Raw genomic sequence first — 24,174 nt, 5'->3', positions numbered from 1 at the left:
AGGAATTATTAGGAAGGGAATGGTTAATAAAACGGAAAATGTCATAATGCCTCAATATTGCTCCATGGTGAGTCGGCACCTTGAATTCTGTGTACAATTCTGGTCGCCGCATCTCAAAAAAGATATAGTTGCGATGGAGAAGGTACAGAGAAGCAACCAAAATGATAAAGGGGATGGAACAGCTCCCCTATGAGGAAAGGCTGAAGAAGTTAGGGCTGTTCAGCTCTGAGAAGAGACGGCTGAGGGGGGATATGATAGAGGTCTTGAAGATCATGAGAGGTCTTGAACGAGATGTGAATCGGTTATTTACTCTTTCGGATAATAGAAGGACTAGGGGGCACTCCTTGAATTTAGCAAGTAGCACATTTAAGACTAATCAGAGAAAATTATTTTTCACTCAACGCACAATAAAGCTCTGGAATTTGTTGCCAGAGGATGTGGTTAATGCAGTTAGTATAGCTGGGTTCAAAAAAGGTTTGGATAAGTTCTTGGAGGAGAAGTCCATTAACTGCTATTAATCAAGTTTACTCAGGGAATAGCTACTGCTATTATTTCCATCAGTAGCACGGGATCTTCTTAGTATTTGAATAATTGCCAGGTTCTTGTGGCCTGGTTTGGCCTCTGTTGGAAACAGGATGCTGGACTTGATGGACCCTTGGTCTGACCCAGCATGGCAATTTCTTATGTTCTTATATTGTTTTCAGGGACACAGGTGGGTTGGTTTTGTTTGATCCATTAGTTGGGGTGAATGCTATATAATCGTTATGAATTTTTTAATGTTTATTTTTGCAGATCTGTCCTTCCCGATGCAGCGTCTTAGTGAAACATATACGTATCAGGGCACTTATTCTTCTTAAAAGGCAAAGCTGAACTCACTGTTTATAATTGAACATGTTTGACAGAAAGCGTTCAACAAAGTCCCATATGAGAGGCTTCTAAGAAAACTAAAAAGTAATGGGATAGGAGGCGATGTCCTTTTGTGGATTGCAAGCTGGTTAAAAGACAGGAAACAGAGAGAAGGATTAAATGGTCTGTTTTCACAGGGGAAAAAAGTAAACAGTGGAGTGCCTCAGGGATCTGTACTTGGACCAGTGTTTTTTTATATTTATAAATGATCTGGAAAGGGGTACGACGAGGACCTTGCGAGACTGGAAGATTGGGCTTCCAAATTGCAGAATAAATTTAACATGGATAAGTGCAAAGTGATGCATACAGGGAAAAGTAACTCTTGCTGTAGTTACACAATGTTAGGGTCTATCTTAGGAGTTACCACCCAGGAAAGAGATCTAGGCATCATAGTGGATAATACATTGAAATCATCGGCTCTGTCTGCTGTGGTTGTCAAAAAAGCAAACAGAATGTTAGGAATTATTAAGAAGGGAATGGCAAATAACATGAATGGTGTTATAATGCCTCTGTATCGCTCCATGGTGAGACCCCATCTTGAATACTGTGTGCAATTCTGGTCACCTCATCTCAAAAAAGATATAGTTGTACTGGAGAAAGTGCAGAGAAGGGCGACCAAAATGAAAAGTGGCATGGAATGGCTGCTGTATGAGGAAAGGCTAAGGAAGTTAGGGCTGTTCAGTTTGGAGACGAGACGACTGAGGGGGAATATGATAGAGGTCTACAAAATCATGAAAAGACTTGAACAAGTTAATGTAAGTTGGTTATTTACTCTCACAGATAATAGAAGGAGCAGGGGGCATTCCATGAAGTTCGCAAGTAGCTCATTTAAAACAAATAGAAGAACATTCTTTTTCACTCAGCGCAAAGTTAAACTCTGGAATTCATTGCCAGAGGATGTGGTTACAGCAGTTAGTGTAACTGGGTTTAAAAAAGGATTGGATAAGTTCCTAGAGGAAAAAATCCATAAACTGCTATTAATTAATAAGCAATAGTAGTTTGAGATTTATTTAATGTTTGGGTACTTGCCAGGTACTTGACTTGGATTGGCCATTGTTGGAAACAGGATACTGGGCTTGATGGACCTTTGGTCTGACCCAGTATGGCTTATCTTATGTTCTTATGTAATAAAGAATTGGATTTTTACTATGTAACTAAGGATTTTGTCCTCCTTTCAACCTTTGGGATATTTTAACTTCTGACTTCATTACCCTCTCAGTTGTATTTATGTCATTTGCTTTGTGAGGTTGGGACTTTTTTCCACTTTTTTTTGGTTGCAGAGCCATCTGCCATTTTCTTCTCCTCTTGTTTCTGTTTGAAGCTTACATCTTCCTAGGTTTTTTCATGGTTAGATTTTAAGTTTAGAATAGACCTAGTACTATTCCACAATAATTTGTTCTACACCAGTCATGATTTTATACCTCTATCCTATCCCCTCTCAGCCATCACTTCTATAAGCTGAAGAGCTCTTACCTATTAAAATCAGCTGAAACACCAATTATTATTATTATTTAAAATACCAATTCAGTCTACTACAGAGTCTTCTTTTATGTTAGTCTTAGGAGCCAAGAAGTATGTGTATTACCGTATTAAGCGGTGTCAGTAATGGAATAGCAGATTATTACAGTAGAATAAGCTCTGTAATAGACATTTATTTACAGACAGCACACTAGATTTTCCATATGCCACGTACCTCAGGAAGAGTTCTGAAATCTAGTTGTGGAAACAGTCCCTTCCATATCCAAAAGCTCCCTATGCAGAGTGAGGTCCTCACTGGATCCCTCCTACTTACCTTCTCGCACAGTTTCCTTTCTTTCCGCTCTTGGGCCGTGGTCAGGTAGTTCACTGCTGCGTATTCCAGCACAGAGAGGAAGACAAACACAAAACTGACCCAGAGGTAAACGTCCACAGCTTTGATGTAAGAGACCCGCGGCATGGAGGCATTGACGCCAGTGATGATCGTGGACATGGTGAGTACCGTGGTGATGCCTGGAAACAAAGCAGTATCAGTTCAGGGACATCAACTAAAGAAACTCATCTTAAAACTAATAGGTTTCCTTAGCAGACTAAATTTTTGTATTTTTGATTAGTGGATTCATAACCAGTAACTTAGTAGCAGTATTAATTATCCTTCTATGTACTTACTGCTTCACGACTTGGCCTTACAGAATAAATTCCTGAGCAGCCAGTATTACTTTGCTATTAACTCAACTGTCATGCATTTTTCATTAAAACTCAAAGAATCTGCATTGTGCCTCCATCTGTCCTGCTCCCAAGTGCGCATGACCATTTCCTTATGGAAATTAATTTATAGTAAATTCCATTTCCTCAGAGATTCTTGGAGGAACTTCACTAACCATTACATTTTATTTCTAATTGCTTCAGATAAGGCCATATATGAAATGTGAAAAAACAACCTTTCATTTAGGTTTATCATCATGCGCTTAAAGAAAATCCTTCTCTGTTTTTAAATAAAATAATACACTTTAAAAAACATTATGTGTAACATTTATATTGGAAAAGAGCTCGCTGACCACTGGACAACCTTTCCACCCATCTAAAAGCTGTATGGAGAGAGGTTTGTAATTTGAGGATTATGCTGATTACTCTGTTTCATAAGGCCTTTATGCAGATAGACACTTTAATTCTGCAAAGTGTTTTATGCAAGTAGAAACAGCATATCAGTCAATTCAAGCTTGATGCTCATTTAAAATACTGTCCATGGGCCAAAATTTCTACTGCTGCAGACATCTCTGAATTTTTGCCATCAGTACAAAATGAAAGATGATGATGTACATGAGTGACCTAGCAACACAGTAGAAGAGACACAAAGCTTAAATGGCCCATTCGGTCTGTCAAGTTATTATGGTCTATACTGTTAAGGATATGTCTCAACTGCCAACTGTAGATTCTTGACCTGCTTGTAGGTTATTGCTGCTTATTCAAGTTAGTTTTTGTTGTCTTCTTCTGGTTCTCTATCATCCTGGGTAGAATGGTATATAAATCTGCAATTTAATCTAAAACCCAACAGCAACCATGTACCTCCAACCATATCTTAAACAGTTATTACAACTATCAAGGCTGTTACCCACAAATCTGGCCATGTAGGTCCCATGGACCTTCCTGAATGGCACATGGTCGCCACCAACCTGCTGATATTGACCCTCTTGGTTTCTGAAAAGTTTTAACTTGTTGGTACCAATCCAGCTACCCTATGATATCTGTGTGGCTAGGGTGCGCTTTTATCTGACTTTGTTTTATTTTTATTATCTGGCTGGATGGTATTCAGCCACAACCAACCTGCCAGCAAGCAGCAGTCTGGTTGATTTCTGGGTATTTGTAGCCTGATGCTTCCAACCTGGCTATCTTGTGGTTTGTGGTGATCCTAGGTCAGTGATGGCATACTCCACTCCTCAAGTGCCACAAACAGACCAGGTTTTCAGGATGTCAGGATATCCACAATGAATACGCATGAGATAGATTTACATACAATGAAGCTAGTGCATGCAAATCTTTCTCATGCATATTCATTGTAGATATCCTGAAAACCTGGCCTGTTTGTGGCACTCGAGGAGTGGAGTTCATCATCACTGTCCTAGGTCATGCTTCTTTTAGCTGACCCTTGTTTCTTCTTATCACCTCTCCCCTTGCTTCTGCTGTTGAGGTAGTAAAGGGCAGGAAGTAACACTGCAGCTTCACAACCACTTATTTTATTATCTATCCCAAGCATTCTTGAATTATTTCACAGTACTGGCCTTCACTAGCTTTGCTGATAAGTTATTCCAGGCATCTACTACCTTCAAGATACAGTAAAAGAATATTCACAAAGCACAACAAATACTTCAACAATCTTTTTTCGCAGATGTCATAATTCTTCCCGCAAAGGTAAACTCTTAGGGGCAGGTACCCGCCCTCCCTGGGCTTTTCAATTATCGTTTGGGTAGCAGATCGTCTATGGCCTGTTTCTCTCATTTAGTTCCTTCTCTTAGATGAACCTCTGACTGATTCACTTAGTCAGCAGCTCTGTGGATTTTCCCAGGGCAAGAAGGTTTCCGTAAACCTTCCCTGTACACTCAACCAGCAATATCTGAGGAACTCTCATCTCTCTTGTTTCTCCTCAGGCTCAGGTTTTGTCTCAACACATCATTTTATCTCTCTGCAATACTGGGGTGTCTCCCTCCTGGACTCCTTCCTCTCCAAAAGCTTGGCCAAACTCTTCCCAGATCATCCCTGTTGGGGATAAGGCTGGTTGTACCACTCTCTGGAAAGATGGACACACTACAACTCCAGAACTTGGAATCTACTCTCTTATGCTGGCCCTACAGACTGCATCACATGGATGCAGCAGTTTTAAGCATCCTTACAACCCTTCCCGATGGAGAGTGGTACACTTCACTATACACTTCATCTCACTGACATCACACACAGGGGCAGGGTCTGTTGAGACATCTGATGCACAAAAGCCTGCAAGACATCACAATGCAAGTTGTGCCAGCACATATCACAGGCCCCTACAACTACTCTCAAGGGAAAAGCATTCAGAATAAAAGCTTCATATTCATATTTCTCTACGAATACTGACGGTAACTTTCAAACCGGCGCACATTTGCGCACATATGTTGGCCTACACCTAGGACATGGCCATTTTATAACATGTACGCACATATGCACGCATGTTATAAAATAGCCTGGCCACGTGCATATGTGTGCCAAATTTTAAGTGGGCACGTGCTTGTGTGCACAAATCACGCTTCTACTGCATAAAGTGGGGTTTTAAAAGCCCAACATGCCAACGCCGTTCCCAGTTTTACCAGTTCATCCCCAGTTCGCCCAGATGGAGAGAGATCCTCCAACCCTCCCCCCAATTTGATAGCCTTCACTCCCCCAGTTAACCCTCCTCCACACCTATAATGCTGACATTAGCAACACCAAGCGCCTCTGCTACGCAAAAAGGATTCATAACTATCAATACAATCCCAAAACACTATTCGCCTATGTATCCGACCTTACCAGCCCCACCAACAACCCTCCCCCAAACGACAACCCGGACAAAATCTGCGAAGATTTAGCGGAATTCTTCAGCAACAAAACCACCAGCCTGATTGCAAACATCCCTAACACCAACGCAAAAACACCCGAACCATCCAACATATCCTTTCCCTCCTGGGCTCATTTCGATCTCATTGCATCAACGGAAGTGGAGCCAATCATACGAAGAACAAACCCAGCCACACCCCCCCGTGACCTCATTCCAATAAAATTCCTTAAACAAGTCTCAAACATCATTGCCAAGCCAATAGCTGACATCATTAACCTCTCCCTGGAACAGGGCATCTTCCCAGACAGTCTCAAATCTGCAATCATCAAACCTATCCCCCAAAAACCGAATCTAGACATCTCAGACCCTGCCAACTACAGACCAATCTCCAACCTGCCCTTCATTGCCAAGATCCTGGAAAAAACTGTCAACAAACAGCTCTCCGAACATCTAGAACATCACAACATTCTTAACCCGGCTCAACACGGTTTCAGAAAACTCCTCAGCACAGAGACACTCCTTCTATCCCTCACCGACTCCATTCTCAGAGGCCTGGACAAGAACACATCATACCTCCTGATACTCCTTGACATTTCTGCCGCATTCGATACTATCAACCACAACACCCTGCCAACCAGACTAAAATAAATTGGTCTATGTGACACCACACTCCAATGCTTTGACTCATATCTCTCTGGCAGATCCTACTCAGTAAGAATAGAATCATCTCAATCCAAACAAATCCCCCTACCACACGGCGTACCCCAAGGTTCATCCCTCTCCTCCACCCTGTTTAACATCTACATGCTCCTCCTCTGCAACCTTCTTTCAAAAAAAGGCCTTACATATTACATATACGCAGATAACGTACAGATTCTGCTCCCCCTCAAATCATCCCTCAAAAACACTCTAAAAACCTGGGACACCCACCTGTCGGATATAACTCAACTCCTCGCTCAGCTGTCACTCTCCCTCAACCACAAAAAAACTGAAATCCTACACATCACCAATAACGCCAACCGCAATCTCAAACATCAAAGCGCAACAACTAACCCTTTCAGCAAGAAACCTTGAAGTCACTCTGGATATGGAAATCAACCTCAAAAAGCACATCAACACCATTATCAAAGACAGATTTTTCAAACTTCAGACCCTAAAAAGACTCAAACCACTCCTCTTCTCACACGACTACAGAACTGTCCTCCAGACCTTACTATTCTCAAAGCTTGACTACTGCAACTCCCTTCTGCTCTGCTTCCCTGCCGCCACAATCAGACCGCTGCAACTACTACAAAATGCAGCAGCCAGATCACTCACAAACAGAAAGAAATTGGACCACATTACTCCCATCCTCATGGACCTCCACTGGCTACCATCGTCTTCCGAATACAACACAAAGTCCTATCACTCATCCATAAGTCACTCCACAACGACAAATTGAATTGGTTAAGCATGCCACTACGATACCACACACTGCAACGAAACCTCCGATCCTTTAACACTGGTCTTCTCCACATCCCCATCCCAAAAGAAGCACATCTAACCACAACAAGAGAACGCGCACTGTCCATAGCCGGACCCTCACTTTGGAACAACCTTCCAGCACAACTAAGATCTGAACCCTCAACACAACTCTTCAAAAAAACACCTAAAAACCTGGCTCTTCCGATAAGCCTTCCCCCAATGATCCTATCCTCCCACCACCACCTTTCTTTTTAGCACCATATTCCCGTCTGACCCTTGTTACACATTTTTCTGCTTCCAAGTCCCATGTCGCATTCTCATTATGTTCATTACTTTTCGTTATAAGAGCTCAAGTCTCAATAAGTTGCATCAGAAGAGATTCATACCTACTTATATTTATTATATTTTATATTTTTTATCATGTTGCCTCGTTAGAAATACGCAAGAATTTGTTTCATTATGTTGCATTGTTAGAAATACGTTTCACTGTAAGAAATAAGCACCCCCCTGCTTATTTCCTTTCCGTTATCTGTAAACCGATGTGACATCACTGATCTAATGTCAGTATATAAAAATGTATAAATAAATAAATAAGTAAAGTTACATGGTAGAGGAGCTCGGCATGTGTCGGGTCGTATAAGTATTTATGCGCATATCTCGGGTACACGCCCCGAAACGCCCATGCCCCGTCCAGACCACCTCACGCCCCTTTTTGAAAACTTTCAAGATGTTTGCGCTGTGGCATTTCCATGTGTATCTGGGCACTTTAATAAACATACAGTGCAAGCCCGACTTAATTCGTACATCCCTTGACTGATGTGCGTGCCAGGCTTTTAAAATTCACCTCATTGTGTACATGAGTCAATGCAAAAAATGTGATGCAACATTGGTTGAAAAAAGCCAAAAATTAAGAATTAGAGTCATAGACATAACACAAAACATCACAGAGGAAAACAAAATGGCAGCCCAGTAGATGAACAAGTCTCAAAGGAAGACCGCTCTCTTAATGACTTCACAATCAGGGTACTTAAAGGGAAGTTTAAGAATACACAGTAACAGAAAACATTTGGACTTAGGATGATGAACACTTTGAAAAAAAAACCACAAAAGAACTCAATAAGACAGTGGCTTTCTCACCCCTTATCTTCCAAGTACAAAATGTTACTGTTTCTTCCTCCTTTCCTGTACTGAGCTATTATGGCATATTCAGGCAGCCTAAGACCTAGATGACTCTGTACTATTTAAACCCAGTTCTGTTTCTTCACTGACCTGATGAAGCAAGAATAACTCTTGAAAGCTTGTCACAGATTTGATTCAGTATAAAAGTGTCACCTACAACATGTTTGTTGACCCTTAATTCCACATATCTTGTAAAAAAAAAATAAAAAAATAAAAATTCCCAACTAATACTGCAGTTTTGTTTCTTTTCCTGGGAAATGAACCAGCAATCATGAGATTCCTATCCAATGACCCATCCACTATTGTATGAGGATGGGTGGGTTGTTTTTTTTGTTTTTGTTTTGCCAAATAGACCTCTCTTCTGATACTGTTTGAGGTAGGGACCTATGTGATCTGGAGAGTTTGTATACAGCTCTTTAGAAAATTGCTATGTTGGCTCAATTCAATTTTTCACATCCTTTAAGAATCTGGTTTTGTCCAGGACAAATAAGACTGCTAGAATTCTGCATTATATAACCTGAGAGGAAACCTTTACTGACGAGGGCCATGAGACGAGAAAGGAAGGTAGCAGTGATTACTTTGAGCACCTATAACCTTCAGGTGCCTGCTCAGAATCAGGAGAAGATGGTGTTGTGTTGTGTGGTTCTTTATCAGGGTGTGGATGAAGAAGCAGGGTGAACCATCTCTGACCTTATCTTGTTCTCACCTAAGGGAACTCTGGCGGGTACAGCTCTGCGATCAATCCAGAAGGACACCCAGGACAGCATGACCATCAGCGTGGCTGGGAAGTAGGTCTGGAGCAGGAAGAAGAAGATGTGACGGCGCAAAGTGAAGTTGATGTACAGGCGATTGTACCAGCCTGGGTTTAAAAAGGGGGGAAAAAATGAGAACTAGTATCACAACATTCATACCAAGAAAACAAAACTTTATCTTCATTTTCAATTCTAATCACAATGTAATGTAGCAGGTACTAAAGAATATTAGTTCATATGGATTTAAGAGACCAAGATGGTAAATAATCTATCTCAATCTCACACAAAGTTCATACACTGGCGTCTTTGTGAATAAACTACTGCCCATTTAGTCTTTCTCTCACTGAGAATTGCTTCCTAGATGCCTGGATGCTTCCAGAGGTGACTTTTTTTTTTTTTCCTTTAGATACCTCGGAACAGTTTTATAGAAGTTCCTACAGAAAACCATTCTCTAATGGGATGATACTACAGGTAGGTATTCACTTAAATAAACAGTAACAGAACTACATACCTGGTACATCTTCATGGACTATATCAAGCTAGTTTGAGAGAACAGTGTACAAATCTCATCGTTGTCTGAGTTTCCTCACTCTGAAGGACATCAAATCTTCACAAGAATGTAATGTTCTGTTCGTACATCTCACACTGAATGTAAAAGTGGCCCCTAACCCCCTACATTACTACCTAAACCTCACTTCGAGTTTCTAGGTGGGCCTCCTATAGTAGCATAAATAGCTGCTTGCTATGGTGCCACCCCAGAGGTGTTCTCTCTCTCACTTATCTCAGGCCTTTCCCCAATAATGGGTACAGCTTAATGCTAATGAAAAAGGTGTAGTTATTTTCGGAGTTAAAATTGTGCGATGTGTGCTATGGCTTTACAAAGCCAGCCCACGTTTACAAAATTCCCGCCCCTGACTCCTCCCCTTTTAAAAATTTGCATCACACCATGCATTATGGTGCTTTATGCGTGCGAAAAGGCATTTTTCGAATGCGAAAACACCAATAACACAAGTTGATAAATGACCCTGTAAGATTGCTGCCTAACACAATGTCAGCAAATGGTTCAATGCATGATGTCATCAACAGGGAGCCTTATTCCATGGGTAAATCCTACTGACACCAATATACTAAAAAGATGTGTCCAATATTATTCCCTTGCAACTTATCCGATGGAAAGTTCTCATAGAAAATAACCAAGGACTCACATTTCTAATCCTGCTCTCTTCTCAACATGAGCCTGGGGAAGAGGCAACAAATTTTGAAGTCACCTAAGACTGCCAGAAACATTTTGTTGAATTTGCATGCACTTGGCCATTACTGATATAGCAACTCCTTTTTTTTAACTACATATTTTCCTAAATATGTGAAAATAAGATTACCTGTACTGCTATAGAATGCTAGTTTTGTAGTGGTATGAAACGCTTGTATAAGAAATTGGGACAATGATATCCTGTCATCTGTTTTCAATGAGTCATTGCCATTTTTCCAGTACAGCATGAGGTCATCTTCTGTGTATGCATCTATAAAGGCAAGAGTGCATATCCTGAATAATACATAGTGATACAAAAGCTTTGAGCAAATGCAGGTGCTAGAGGGGGTGTTGTTACAGACACATTCAAAGGTATTCATTGTAAAACTGACATCATTAAAGAATTTAGACCTTATAAGTGATGAAAAGGAGTTGATTTGTACAATGCAGGTAGAAGAGTCTGCAGTGTACAAATCAATTCCTCTTGTTAGAAGTTAGGCTTTCTTAAATAACTTTTCATTCTCTCTACTCCTTCAAGCATGTTCGCTTTCGTAGAGATCTTAGTATCATCTGCATAAAGACAAGCTTTAATTTCTATCCCTTCTGCAATGTTGTTCACAAAGATATTGAATAGAACTGGTCCCAATACTGATCCCTGTGGCACTCCACTTACCACAGTTCTCTCTTTAGATAGGTTCCATTTACCATTACACATTGTTTCCTATCAGTCAAACAGTTTATAATCCATGCCACCACCTTGGATCTCACTGCAAAGTTTTTTATTTTGTTCACAAGCCTCCTATGCGGAACCGTATCAAAAACTTTGCTGAAATCCAAGTAGATCACATCAAGTGCTTTTCTTTGATCCAGTTTCTAGTCACCCAATCAAAAAAATCAATCAGATTTGTCTGACAGGACTTTCCTCTGGTGAATCCATGCTGCCTCGGGTCCAGCAACCTAAATAATTGAGATAGTTCACTATCCTTTCCTTCAGAAGCTCCATTAATTTTCCCACCACCAAGGTGAGGCTAACCGGCTAGTAGTTTCCAGCCTCCTCTCTGCTACCACTCTTGGAAAGTGGGATCATGACTGCTCTTCTCCAATCCTGCGGCACCACTCCCATTTCAAGGGATCAATTGAACAGGTCCTTCAGCGGACTCACCAGGATATCTCTGAGCTCCCTCAGTATCCTGGGATGTACTTCATCAGCCCCATGGTCTTGTCTACTTTCAGTTTGCCTAACTCTTCCTATACATCTGTTCTCCTAGATCAAGCAGGATGGTAGTCCTCACACATGTGTGACATCATCGATTGGACTCTGGCATGGAACTTTGACCTAAAAAATTCTAGAACTCTCGAACATGCCCTACTGAGCATGTGCAGCTGTAGTCATCACCCCTAGGCAGAGTCCCTCAGTCTCTTTTTTTCCATGGAGCTGTGTGGTCGTGGAAGCCATGTGCTCACGGTATTCAGCTTTGCTCTCTTTCTTTAAGGTAGTTTAATTCTTCTCTTTTTCTTTTCTTTCCAACTATCTGCTGACTGCATGATGGGCTTTCTCCTCTATGGGCTCAGGAAGCCCCAAAAGTCTCAAATTGGACCGCCTTGACTGGTTCTCCAAGTCGTCCAGTTTTTCAGCATGTTCTGCCAGTGTTTTTTCAAAGGGCACCATTTTAACTGAGGCAGCAATGGAGTCTGCCTTCCGCATGGTCTAATCGTGGCCCCAGCGCCGCTAACACTGCCACCTTAATTTCAGTAATGATTGCATCTGGACGGGATGGTTCGCTGGGCAGTTCATTTACCGCTGCCATTTTTACCTCTGGCCCTTGAGATTTTTCTTTCCCCTTCTGTATTCCTTTAGTGTCGTCACTGGCGGAGATCAGTGTATGTAGTGCACGATGGATATATGCTCTAACCAGTCTTGATATTTGCACAGCTTGATTGACTTATAAACTGCAGAGTTTCCTAGATAGTGATAGTGTGGCACCGGAGCCCAGATGAACATGTCTTGTGCAAGACAAAAACCTCCTGCTGGACATCCCTGGGGTCTTCTCCAACCTCTTCCTGTACCAGAGGAACCTTGGACGCACATCGCGACCAACTTCGTAGTGGACTTACCCCCTTCTGCCAGAAACAATACAATCTGGGTGACTGTTGATCGGTTTTCGAAAATGGCACATTTTGTGGCCCTGCCAGGATTACCATCCACTGCTGAACTAGCTAAATTATTCGTGAAGCACATCTTTCGACTCCACGGCATGCCCAAACACATTCTGTCTGTTAGAGGCGTCCAGTTTACCGCAAACTTATGGAGACTTCACATTGGATCTGACCTCGGCCAATCACCTGCAGTCCAATGGCCAAACAGAGCAAATGAATCAGACGCTCAAACAATTCTTACATTCATATGTGAATACTAGACAAAGTGACTGGGCAGAATTTCTTCCTTGGGCCGAATTCACCCTAAACTCACATCCAGCTGCTGCCACGGGACCAACACCATTTCAAGTGGTGTATGGCCACCAACCATTACCTCCGTTACTTCTGCCACTCTCCGTGACATCTCCAGCAGCTCAAGCCACCGCAAAGGAATTGCAACAATTGTGGAAACAGACTATGGATCTACTTCTCAAGGTGGGAGAAAGAGCCAAGAAGACTTACGATGCTCACCACAGGAAGGCTCCCCAATTTCAGCCTGGGGACAAAGTATGGCTTAGTACAAAGTTCCTTCGCCTAAAGCTGCCTTCTGCACGCTTTGCTCCTCAGTACGTCGGACCTTTTGCCATCCTCCGATGTCTTGGGAATTTGACCTACAGTTTGAGGCTACTGCCATCTATGAATATTCATAATGCCTTCCAATCTCCACTAAGATGAGACCAAACAACTTGTTTAATCTGTATTTCCCAATAATAATCTCATCTTCTTTTTATCATTCTTGTAAACCTTAGACTTATATTCAAACTCAATTTTTTTATTTTTTGAAAAATATTTTAATGCGGGGAAAGGTACGTTTCATATACATGAATGCATGCCTCCACGGCCTTGCTTCTTCTTTATGATATAATCATTAACTTACCTCCCTCCCACTCACTTTATTTCATGCTGTTTTTTGTAAGTTTTTTTTATTTTTAAATTTTAATCTTTTTTCATTAAAAACTGTTAATATTCACCCTCTCTCTAGGTAGTGCTTTTAAAGGTTTTCCAATAAGTTCTTATTGTTAAGCACTTTGAATCTTGTAACCTAGTCAATGAAAAGGTGTCTCTTTTTAGAAACTGTTCATGAAAACGCCAATACCATACTAATAAATTCTGCCTATAAAGGCTTTTCAGTAATTAAGGTATGTCACATAAACCTTGTGAAATAGTAGGTAAAGAATAATGTCACTTTTATCTCTAACTGAGAACTGTTCATGAAAACGCCAAAATTGTTATTTATAATATAAGACATATTATTTATAATATAAGTCTTATATTATAAATAACAATTTTGGATCTTATATTATTTATAATATAAGTCTTATAAGTCATGAACAGTTCTCATTTAGAGATAAAAGTGACATTATTCTTTACCTACTAAGTCACAAGTTTTAAGTGACATACCTTAATTACTGAAAAGCCTTTATATGCAGAATTTATTAGTATGGTATTGGCGTTTTCATGAACAGTTTCTAAAAAGAGACACCTTTTCATTGCCTAGGTTACAAGATTCAAAGTGCTTAACAATAAGAACTTATTAGAAAACCTTTAAGGGCACTACCTAGAGAGAGGGTGAATATTAACAGTTTTTAATGAAAAAAGATTAAAATTTAAAAATAAAAAAAACTTACAAAAAACAGCATAAAATAAAGTGAGTGGGAGGGAGGTAAGTTAATGATTATATCATAAAGAAGAAGCAAGGCCGTGGAGGCATGCATTCAAGTATATGAAACTTACCTTTCCCTGCATTAAAATATTTTTCAAAAAATAAAAAAATTGAGTTTGAATATAAGTCTAAGGTTTACAAGAATGATAAAAAGAAGATGAGATTATTATTGGGAAATATTCATAATGCCTTTCATGTGGCCCTACTGAAACCTCTCATACTGTCTGAATTTTTCAGCAAAGCTCCAGAACTAACACAGCTTAATGCAGAAGAAGATATCGCATATACTGTTGATGACATCCTGGATGTATGCAAGAGAGGTAAATGATGGGAGCACCTTATCTCTTGGAAAGGATACGGACCGGAGGATAACTCCTGGGAGCCCATGACCAATATCTTCAATAAAAATATGCTCCGTCACTTCCATCAGTCTCATCCTCGGAAGCTGAAACCCCCTGGAGGGGGGGGGGCCCTTGGAAGGGGGTACTGTTGCACCCGTCAGTCGCAGGCGGCTGCGCCCTCTAATGCTCACCTTTTTTCTACTTGACTCCATGCTGATCTCTTCATGTTACCAGATGCTCCTGCTCTGTGTACTCTCGCTCCAGGATGACTTAGGTACCCGCTTCACAGGGGCCTTGCCTCGCTCCTCCTTATCCTTCGGGGTTACCTCCTACCAACTAGGACGCCTAAGGTACCCACTCCTCGGGGCCTTGCTGTGATCCTACCTACCCTTTGGGGTTGCCTACTCAATACCAGGATGCCTACGGTACCCACACCTCGGGGGCCTTGTTTGTCTGGGACCTCCGCTCCTTGGGAGTTCCTTTCTACTACAACTACTAGCATCAGAGTGAGTACTGCCGCTCCTGTTCTGTATCTGCATTGTCTCATCTCTCTCTCCATAGATCCTCGGCCTACCCCGCACCGCGGACCACTACCAGATCTATTGGCTTCTTCATCTAAGCTTGGGTTCTCGGCCTACCCCGCTTCGCGGACCACTACCGGACCCATCTCCCTCTTGGTACCTGGTGAGGCTGTGGAACTGCCTTTTTTACCCTGCAACCTACTGACGGAACATTACCATCTGGTTCCTCCTCTCCTGGCTGGAGTCATCACCCGTTCCTTGGGTTACCATCTACGTTGCAGTACAATAAAGCTAATTCTTTGTGTCCATCTCTGCCTTGAGCTAACCTATCGCTGCAAGCCTTCTCTTACAGCGACCAAGGGCCCACGCTTCAATGTCCAAAATACAACAATATTGATTGAGGTGGACATTCTCAGCCACAATAAGAAAGTCACTCAGTAGCCAACCCAAGGGGCAGTGCTTCCAAAGTCATGTTTTAGCTGTGGAGGACAGCATTAGACTTTTCGTTCGACACAGCTCCTTAACAAGCACAAGCAATTTTGGATTTTTACCTTAGATACTGTGTCACCATCAGGACTGAATGAAAAGACTGATTATGAAGTAGCTCTGTGTTTTATTTCATTTATTTTATGCATCTTTTCAGCTCAGAGCAATTCAGACTTTTTTAGGCATGGTGGATTACATCATTACAGCTCCTAATCAGTGAGTTTTTCCTTTGAAATGGCAGCATATGACATCAGCACAGCTGATTGCTAGAAGGTTTTCCTGCAGTTCAATGGTGACTGCGTTCATGGAGACTTCTGTGGGAGTGAATTCTTACCCACATATCACTCTGCAGGGAATCTTTGAAAGTCTAGAGATCGTGAAGTCTGCAATTACTAAGCAGTGAGTAATTTTCCTAAAGATTACTTCGTTTTGTGTTGGTTACACTGTGCTATACATCTTATTTCTGTTAAAAAGTTTTCATCAATAGATCTACAGAGTGATCATTCAAGCTGATGCCTTGATTTTCTTGCAGATATTATCGAAACACTGAGTCAGTATCAGCTTACAAGAGAAATCAACATTTTTATTTATCTCTATCATTAAGCACTATGCAAGATATTCAAGGTACTCCCAAAGAGATAAGTTTTCTATTGATTTTCTGTTTCCATTTCCAAAACCTTTTTTCTATTAAGATTTTGTTTGCATTGACAAAATCCTTTGAGAAAAATTGAATCACTTTCACAATGAGAGTTTTGTGACCAATGGGTTATAATTTGATATGTAAATGAAATATGTGCGGTCTGTGCTTTTTCAATGATGGCCATATTTACAAGAATAATTGTTTGATTTTGTTATCAGTTGATGAATGAGTGGATTTTTTTGGTTATTATCGCTACTATTTTCTACTCCAAGATCTTCTATATTTGGTATTGTTCCACTTAATATTTTACATTGGGATGGCGCCCAAACACAGCTGCAATTTTAAATCATGTGCGCAGTTGTGTGCGTATGATTTAAAATACGCCTACTGCACATATGTGTGCTCCTAATTTTAAGCGGTTACTCAAGCAGATATAATTTGCCTATCTTCCTTAGGACTTTGTCAACTTTAAAGTGCAGAGCTAAGCGCATTTTTAAACATGCTCACATGAAGGACATTCCCAGTTTTACCAATTAGTCCACCAGTTTGCCCAGTCCGTCTCGAGGTCATCCAGATCTCTCTAGTTCTTCAGCTTGCGCTCCTCTCAGCTGACCCAGTTGTTTTAGGCCTAAATAGAGATTTGTAGACTTACACCTCATCAAGAGCAAACGTAAACATGAGCGGCTAATAGCCTGCCGCACGCTGTGGACACTGGATTTAAAATTCAGATTTATGCACATAAATTTTGGCCTCACTCCAAAACGCACCTGCCACATCCCAGCTCCACCCCTTTTTTTTTTTTTTACTCAAGCACACATATATGCAAATAATTTGCGGCTTTTAAAATACACGTTGCTCATGCCTGACCCATATACTCGCGTATATGGGCGTTTAACACAAGCAATACTTTTAAAATTCACCCCACAGTGCACAGGATTCCTACTCACACTTTTAATAACTCTGTTAGGAGTGCAACCCTGTCCTGTAGACTAACAGGGCTGAGAGGTACCTGTGGGAGTGATGGGGCAAGATTGCCACCCATGGTCCTGGTGTTCTTTCCTGAACAGGGGGAGAGTCAGTCTTTCAAAGCTTCCTTTAGAGGTCTCCTGTTTCTTCTGGTAAAAGAAACGCACTTCACACAGTCGGCAGGGTTTCCAAAATGAATCTTTTTACTGGTTACTTGATTGCAGATGAAAATTTGCAGAGGATACACTTTCATAATAGTACACTTTAGTGCAGAAAATACAGTTCCAAAAAAGAAATCACGTCTGCAATGACTGGCAAATCTGCGCTCCCTGGCAGTAAGGACCCTTGACCTGGGACCCTCGCTGGGCACTGTCCTGGATGGTGTACCTGCAAACTGGATACAGACTCCTCCCCAGTAGGAAACTGGAACCTTCTCTTGATGCGCTGATGCTTTCCTTTAAGCAGCAGCTTGGTATGCCCTTCTCCCTGCAAGGAGACTGACTCCCCCCTGACTTCCCACAAAGGAAAACATTTCATTCTCCAAAACACTGAAGAAACCTCTCTCAGACAGATGAGGAAAATGGGACCGACTCCTCTCTTCCTTCAGATCTCGTCTCTGATTCCTTGGAAGATCTCAGAAGTTCATCCTTGGACCCACAAGAAAACTCTCCCTAATCCTGAGGGCCTGGGAGTCCCACCCTTGGGTCCACCAGCCACCTTCTCAGGACAGGAGATGGGCTCAGCATGAGTTTTGTTAGACTACACGCTCGCTTATTTCATGTAGTTATTCATTTTTATGCTTGTATAGCGCCTCCTCAGCCTTTACAAGGCTGCCCGAAGTGATGTTCAGAGAGACACTTCCCATTTGTGAGTGTCAGACACACCCCTACACTCCTACTGTCTATAACCTCATCCACCAGTGTCTGTTGCGACACTTAATGTCATTAGTAAGGGACCCTTTGGTGAGACTATTGCCGAAGTGTGAATTCACTCCTATTATCCCAGAGCTGCCAAGTATCTCAGTTCAAGAAGGGACACTTTTGGCCAGTTTTAGCTTTTGACCTTGTATCATAATGCATTGAGGATTTGTAGTCCCTACTTCTACAATTTGAATTCAGCACTGCAGGTACCACAATGCATCAGGACAGTGATATCAGAAATCTCGAAATGGCCTGATATCTCCCTCCTTGACCTGGGTCATTCGGTATCTCTGTTGCCAAGGCTGTACCAGATTTCAGTGAAAGTCTGTCACTGGTTTGTTCCTTTGGGAGTAAAAGTAGTGTGAACCATCCTGAGAGGACAGAGTCATAGGTGGGAATAGGGAAGACCTGAGCATGTTGTCCCTTGCTGGAAATGAGTGCATGCGGTTTTGCCAGCACCCCGACGTTTTAGGACAATGAATCAGTAATAAATGCAGAGCCTCCCTCTTCCCCCCTGGTCTGAAGAAAGGCAGCCAGAGCAAGGTCATAATAAAACAAAATAATTAAAAAGAGGCCAGCGTCTAGGAGATGATACCATTTGCTAGAGGGTTTACTTACAACTTTCAATCTCCAGTGAACACGTCTGGGTGTCCAAAGGAAAACGGCTGAAATCCATGTTACACATTGCAGTCACCGTGACCCTAGAACCAAGACAAGGCATTATTTGAGGAGGAGGCTCATCTCTTTTTCCCGCTGTAAACAATTGTTGTCTATAAAATGTACCTGCCACTAACAGCTAGCTAAAATAGGTATTGTTAAAAATACTACCATTCCAGAAAGCACAAACACAACACAAACTGCTGAAACCAGACTTGAGAAAGGAAATAATAAAGCAACACATGGAGGCAGATATTTAACGCCAATTAGTCAGATAAATAGGAACTTATCCAGCTAAGTAGCGGCTGCTGAATATCTGACTATATTCTGCAGCTACCACTTAGCCGGAAAAGTATTTATCCGGCTCAGAAGATAGCTGGATATCTTGGGGATGGGCATTGGGCAGGGCTACTTAGCTGGTCAACTTAACCAGATAAGTGCTGATATTATGGACTTATCCGGTTAGGTTAACCAAATAAGTTAGACCTGCTCGATAGCAGGTTTAAAGTTAGCCGATTATAACTTATCCGGCTAACTAGAACTTATCCGGGTATATTCAGTTGCATAGCCATGCCGCTGAATATCCCTTCTAAATTATCCAGATAAGTTACAGTTTATCTAACTAACTTGGGGCTGGATTCACTAATGCCGCAAGACATAGTGAATCCCACGGTAACGGGTGGCGGGGGGGCCAAACGGGGGCAGTCCTGCACTAGCACTTGCCGGCAGCGATTGCACTGTGGCTGCTGGTGTTGCGAAAATGACAGCAAAAATGACAGCATGCTTTTCGCTGTCTGGGAAATCCTTGCAGAGTCAGCCCCAGTGCCGCCCCGACTCCTCCTCTTCCGAGGTTGACTCTGCCCCGAGCTAGCTATCGCACGCATGCGATAGCTTTAGAAAATGACCCCCTTAGATAGCTGGATATCTTTGAATATTGGGCTCATGGAGCCTGATCACATATTTTTCCAGAATAAAGTCAATAATGCTTATATATTGTTTAAAAAAAAAAATCAAAGGTAACCCATGAATAAGACCAAAAGATGAAGCAAGCATCAAGGACAAGACAAACTCATATTTTAAGCAAGTCAGCTAATACTAATGCTTTATAGCATATGGTGATATTTGAATAAGCTGCAAATTAACAAACGTTTTAGCTAAGTTTAACTATACGGGCTAGGAGTTGGGTTTAACAACATAAAGTCCAAACTGATAAAGTACGTGATCATATAATCTTGCAACTCGTACCACAAGACTCGCCCTGAGCAGGAGAGGAAGCTGACACACTATTAAGTGCCGCTTTTCCTGTGCCCATGGTGGGCCCAGAGAAGAGCTGGGAATATGGCCAGTAGAAAGGGAGAGGAGGAGAAAATTGAAAATACCGGGAATCAATGGGGAGGGGGGAGGATTCATATTTTATTAGCCTTTTTTTTTTTTACATTTAGGGGTGGTGAGAGCAAGAAAAGGAGACTGTACAAGGGGTGGAAGGGGAGGGAGGGAGACCTATGTGATATTGGTTAGGAGTGGCAGGAGGAGAGAAGGATGTACATGAGGTGGTGGATAGGACAGGGATAGGTAGACCTAGCTTACAATTTAGCTTTACATTTAGGATCCTTCACATTTTTTTCTCAGGTACATATTAAGGCTATACATACCAGAAGAAGCTAGGTTGATCAGTCAACTTGATCAATAGGGCATTTTCTTTTTAGCGTCGAACTTTGATATGTGATTTATAACTGAAGAGGTATGAATCAGGCCTTCGATCAACTACTCAACTTTTACTGATAATTGGACCTGTCAGCATGAACATTTAAACTTTTTACAGATAAATATATTAGAAAAACCTGTAACAGTTGACAGAAAAATGTATTTTGATAATTATTTTGTTGTCTTTTGTCTCTCAGTTGTCTTATTGTTTGTAGTGGGTCTTTGACTTATGTTGTATATATAAAGAATAACATATGTTTTATTGCTACCCACCTAGAAGTTGTGATAGGTTGGGAAATAAATGCTTTAAATAAATAAATAAATAATAAATAATTAAAAACACACACACACATGGAGAACCCATAAATCACTTATGTGTTCCAACCTCATTTTATATTTTTATACAGTTTTTGCTGTATGGGCGGTGCTTGTTCTTGAAACTATTACAAAAATTGACAAAATTCTCCACTGACATCTGTGGGAGTCTGCAGCGTCCCAGAAGGGTTAAACGGCCAGCACTGCAGCTATTACTATTTCAGTATTCACACACCACTAGGCTACCCCTGCCTAGGGATTTCTTTCTTCCCATTCGATACCTATGAGAAATTCAGCTGCAGGTTCCAGAAGTATAGGAAAGAATTGAAATGATACAAGACAAAGAGTTGTTACATCAGAAGCTTGAACATATGGAAAATCAATTAAAACAAGATAGTGATTCTTCCATTTACACTGGCATGAGCTACAGGCCTCCAACCCAAACTGAAGACCTGGATCGAGATCTGGTGAAAGAGATCCAAAAGGTGGGAATGAAGGGAGAAGTGTTGATCGTTGGCAATTTTAATCTGCCAAATGTGGATTGGAGTATCCCTTCTGAGGAATCTGCAAGAAGTAGAGAGATAGTGGATGCTAGAGATATGAATCGGAACCAGAATCGGTTTGGATTCCAGTTGTGATTCACATGTGGCTTTTTTTTCATCGGGCCCGATCGCGGTTTTGTTTATCAGCTGCGCCCGAGCCGATAAACAAAAAACCCAACCCGACCTTTTAAAACTAATACCTTAGCTTCCCCCACTCTCCCAACCCCCCAAAAAACTTTTTACAGGTACCTGGTGGTCCAGTGGAGGTCCCTGGAGCGATCTCCCGCTCCCGGGCTGTCGGCTGCCACTAATCAAAATGGCGCCGATGGCCCTTTGCCCTTACCATGTGACAGGGTATCCGTGCCATTGGCCGGACCCTGTCACATGGTAGGAGCACTGGATGGCCCGCGCCATCTTGTGCTCCTATCATGTGACAGGGGCTGACCAATGGCACCGGTAGCCCCTGTGACATAGTAAGGGCAAAGGCTATCGACGCCATTTTGATTACTGGCAGCCAATGGCCTGAGTGCAGGAGATTGCTCCCGGACCCCTGCTGGACCACCAGGGGCTTTTGGAAAGTCTTGGGGGACCCTCCTGACCCCCACAAGACTTGCCAAAAGTCCAGCGGGGGTCCGGGAGCGACCTCCTGCACTCAGACCGTCAGCTGCCAGTATTCAAAATAGTGCCGATAGCCTTTGCCCTTACTATGTCACAGGGGCTACCGGTGCCATTGGTCAGCCCCTGTCACATGGTAGGAGCACAAGATGGCGCCGGCCATCCAGTGCTCCTACCATGTGACAGGGTCCGGCCAATGGCACGGATACCCTGTCACATGGTAAGGGCAAAGGGCCATCGGCGCCATTTTGATTAGTGGCAGCCGACGACCCGGGAGCGGGAGATCGCTCCAGGGACCCCTACTGGACCACCAGGTACCTGTAAAATATTTTTTGGGGGTTGGGAGGATGGGGGTAGCTAAGGTATTAGTTTTAAAGGGTCGGGGTGGGTTTAGGGGTTATTTTTGTGTGCTGTTTTCCCGCCCTCCCCCAAAATGATAAGAGAACCCCCACGATCAATATTGTGGGGTTTTCCTATCGTTTGGGGGAGCCCCCCGATTTCTGACGATTTTGAAAATATCGTCCGATATTTTCAATCGTCCAAAGCCCGATTCACATCCCTAGTGGATGCCCTTCAAGGAGCTCTGCTCAAACAAATGGTAATGGAACCTATGAAGTAGGGTGCAATACTAGACCTAGTGCTCACTAATGGGATATTCTTGTCTCTAATGTCTGGGCAGGTGCCCACCTGAACACCAGTGATTATCAGACAATATGGTTTGATATTGCAAATAAGACACAGAGAAGTCACATGAAGACCTGAGTTCTGAATTTTAAAAATACGGACTTTGACAAAATGGGGATGTACTTGGAGGAAGAACTAGAAGACTGGGAGAAAATGGGTGAGGCTGAACAACAGTGGGCCAAATTAAAAGGAGCTATTACAAAAGGCAACAAATGCATATGTTAGAAAAGTAAATAAATGTACAAGTAATAGAAACTGATTTGTTTCACAAAGGAGTTGGCTGATAAAAAGAAAGGCAAAAAGAACTATGTTCAAGAAGTATAAAGGATCCCAAGAGGAACTCAGGGAAGAATACTTGGTGAAACTGAGGGGGGACAAAGAAAATAAAAATCAGGAAAGCAAAAAAATTAAGCAGAAGAAAGGATTGCCAAAAAGGTAAAGAGAGGTGATAAAACATCTTTCTAATATATTAGAGAAGAAGGAAGGCCCAAAGTGGTATAGGGAAATTAAAAGGTGACAAGGAGCAGATATAGAGACAGACGAAGAAATGGCAAAAATATTAAACAAATACTTCAGTTCTGTGTTCACTAAAGAATACCCTGGAGAAGGACCGTTGCTGGTTGAAAAGACCATAAATGGAATGGGGTAGACAACTTCTTTTATAGAAGAGAATATATGGGAAGAGCTAGGAAAACTGAAAGTGGACAAGGTCATGGGCCTGATGAGGTTTATCCCAGGATACTATGGGAGTTTAGCGATGTCCTGGTGAGTCCGCTGAAAGACCTGTTCAACAGATCCCTGGAAATGGGAGTGGTGCCACAAGATTTGAGAAAAGTGGTAGCAGAGAGGAGGCTGGAAGCTACAGGCCGGTTAGCCTCACCTCAGTGGTGGGAAAATTAATTGAGATCTGCTGAAAGAAAGAATAATGAACTATCTACTAACCAGTAAGTTGCAGGATCCAAGGCAGTATGGATTCACCAGGGAAAAGTCTTGTCAGACAAATCTGATTGAATTTTTTTAATTGGGTAACTAGAGTATTGGATAGAGGAATAGCGCTCGATGTAATTTACATGGATTTCATCAAAGCCTTTAATATGGTCCTGCATAGGAGATTTGTGAATAAAATGAGAAACTTGGGCGTCCGTGCCAAGGTGGTGGAGTGGATTACAAACTGGTTGATTGACAAAAGACACCGGGTAATGGAAAATGGAATCTACATTGAAGAGAAAACAGTGCTAAGTGGAGTGCCACAAAGATTGGAATTGGAATCGGCTCTGTTCAATATATTTGTGAATGACTTTGCAGAAAGGATAGAAGGTAAAGTTGAAGATGATGA

General features: G+C 41.9%; 1 protein-coding gene across 1 annotated transcript in view; it reads right to left on the bottom strand.

The window, feature by feature from the left end:
* The window catches only part of GABRR1 (gamma-aminobutyric acid type A receptor rho1 subunit), a 43,603-nt gene that overhangs the window by 3,539 nt on the left and 15,890 nt on the right, over positions 1–24,174 (bottom strand). Inside the window, exons 4-7 of the mRNA XM_029595423.1 lie at positions 18,940–19,022; positions 10,719–10,859; positions 9,294–9,446; positions 2,699–2,895 (exon numbers count right to left, since the gene is read on the bottom strand). Coding sequence (XP_029451283.1) covers positions 2,699–2,895; positions 9,294–9,446; positions 10,719–10,859; positions 18,940–19,022 — 574 coding nt within the window. The remainder of the gene's footprint in view (positions 1–2,698; positions 2,896–9,293; positions 9,447–10,718; positions 10,860–18,939; positions 19,023–24,174) is intronic.

This window comes from Rhinatrema bivittatum, chromosome 3, assembly GCF_901001135.1.
Source record: "Rhinatrema bivittatum chromosome 3, aRhiBiv1.1, whole genome shotgun sequence".
NCBI lineage: Eukaryota > Metazoa > Chordata > Amphibia > Gymnophiona > Rhinatrematidae > Rhinatrema > Rhinatrema bivittatum.
This window is presented reverse-complemented; position numbering and strand designations above follow the sequence as displayed.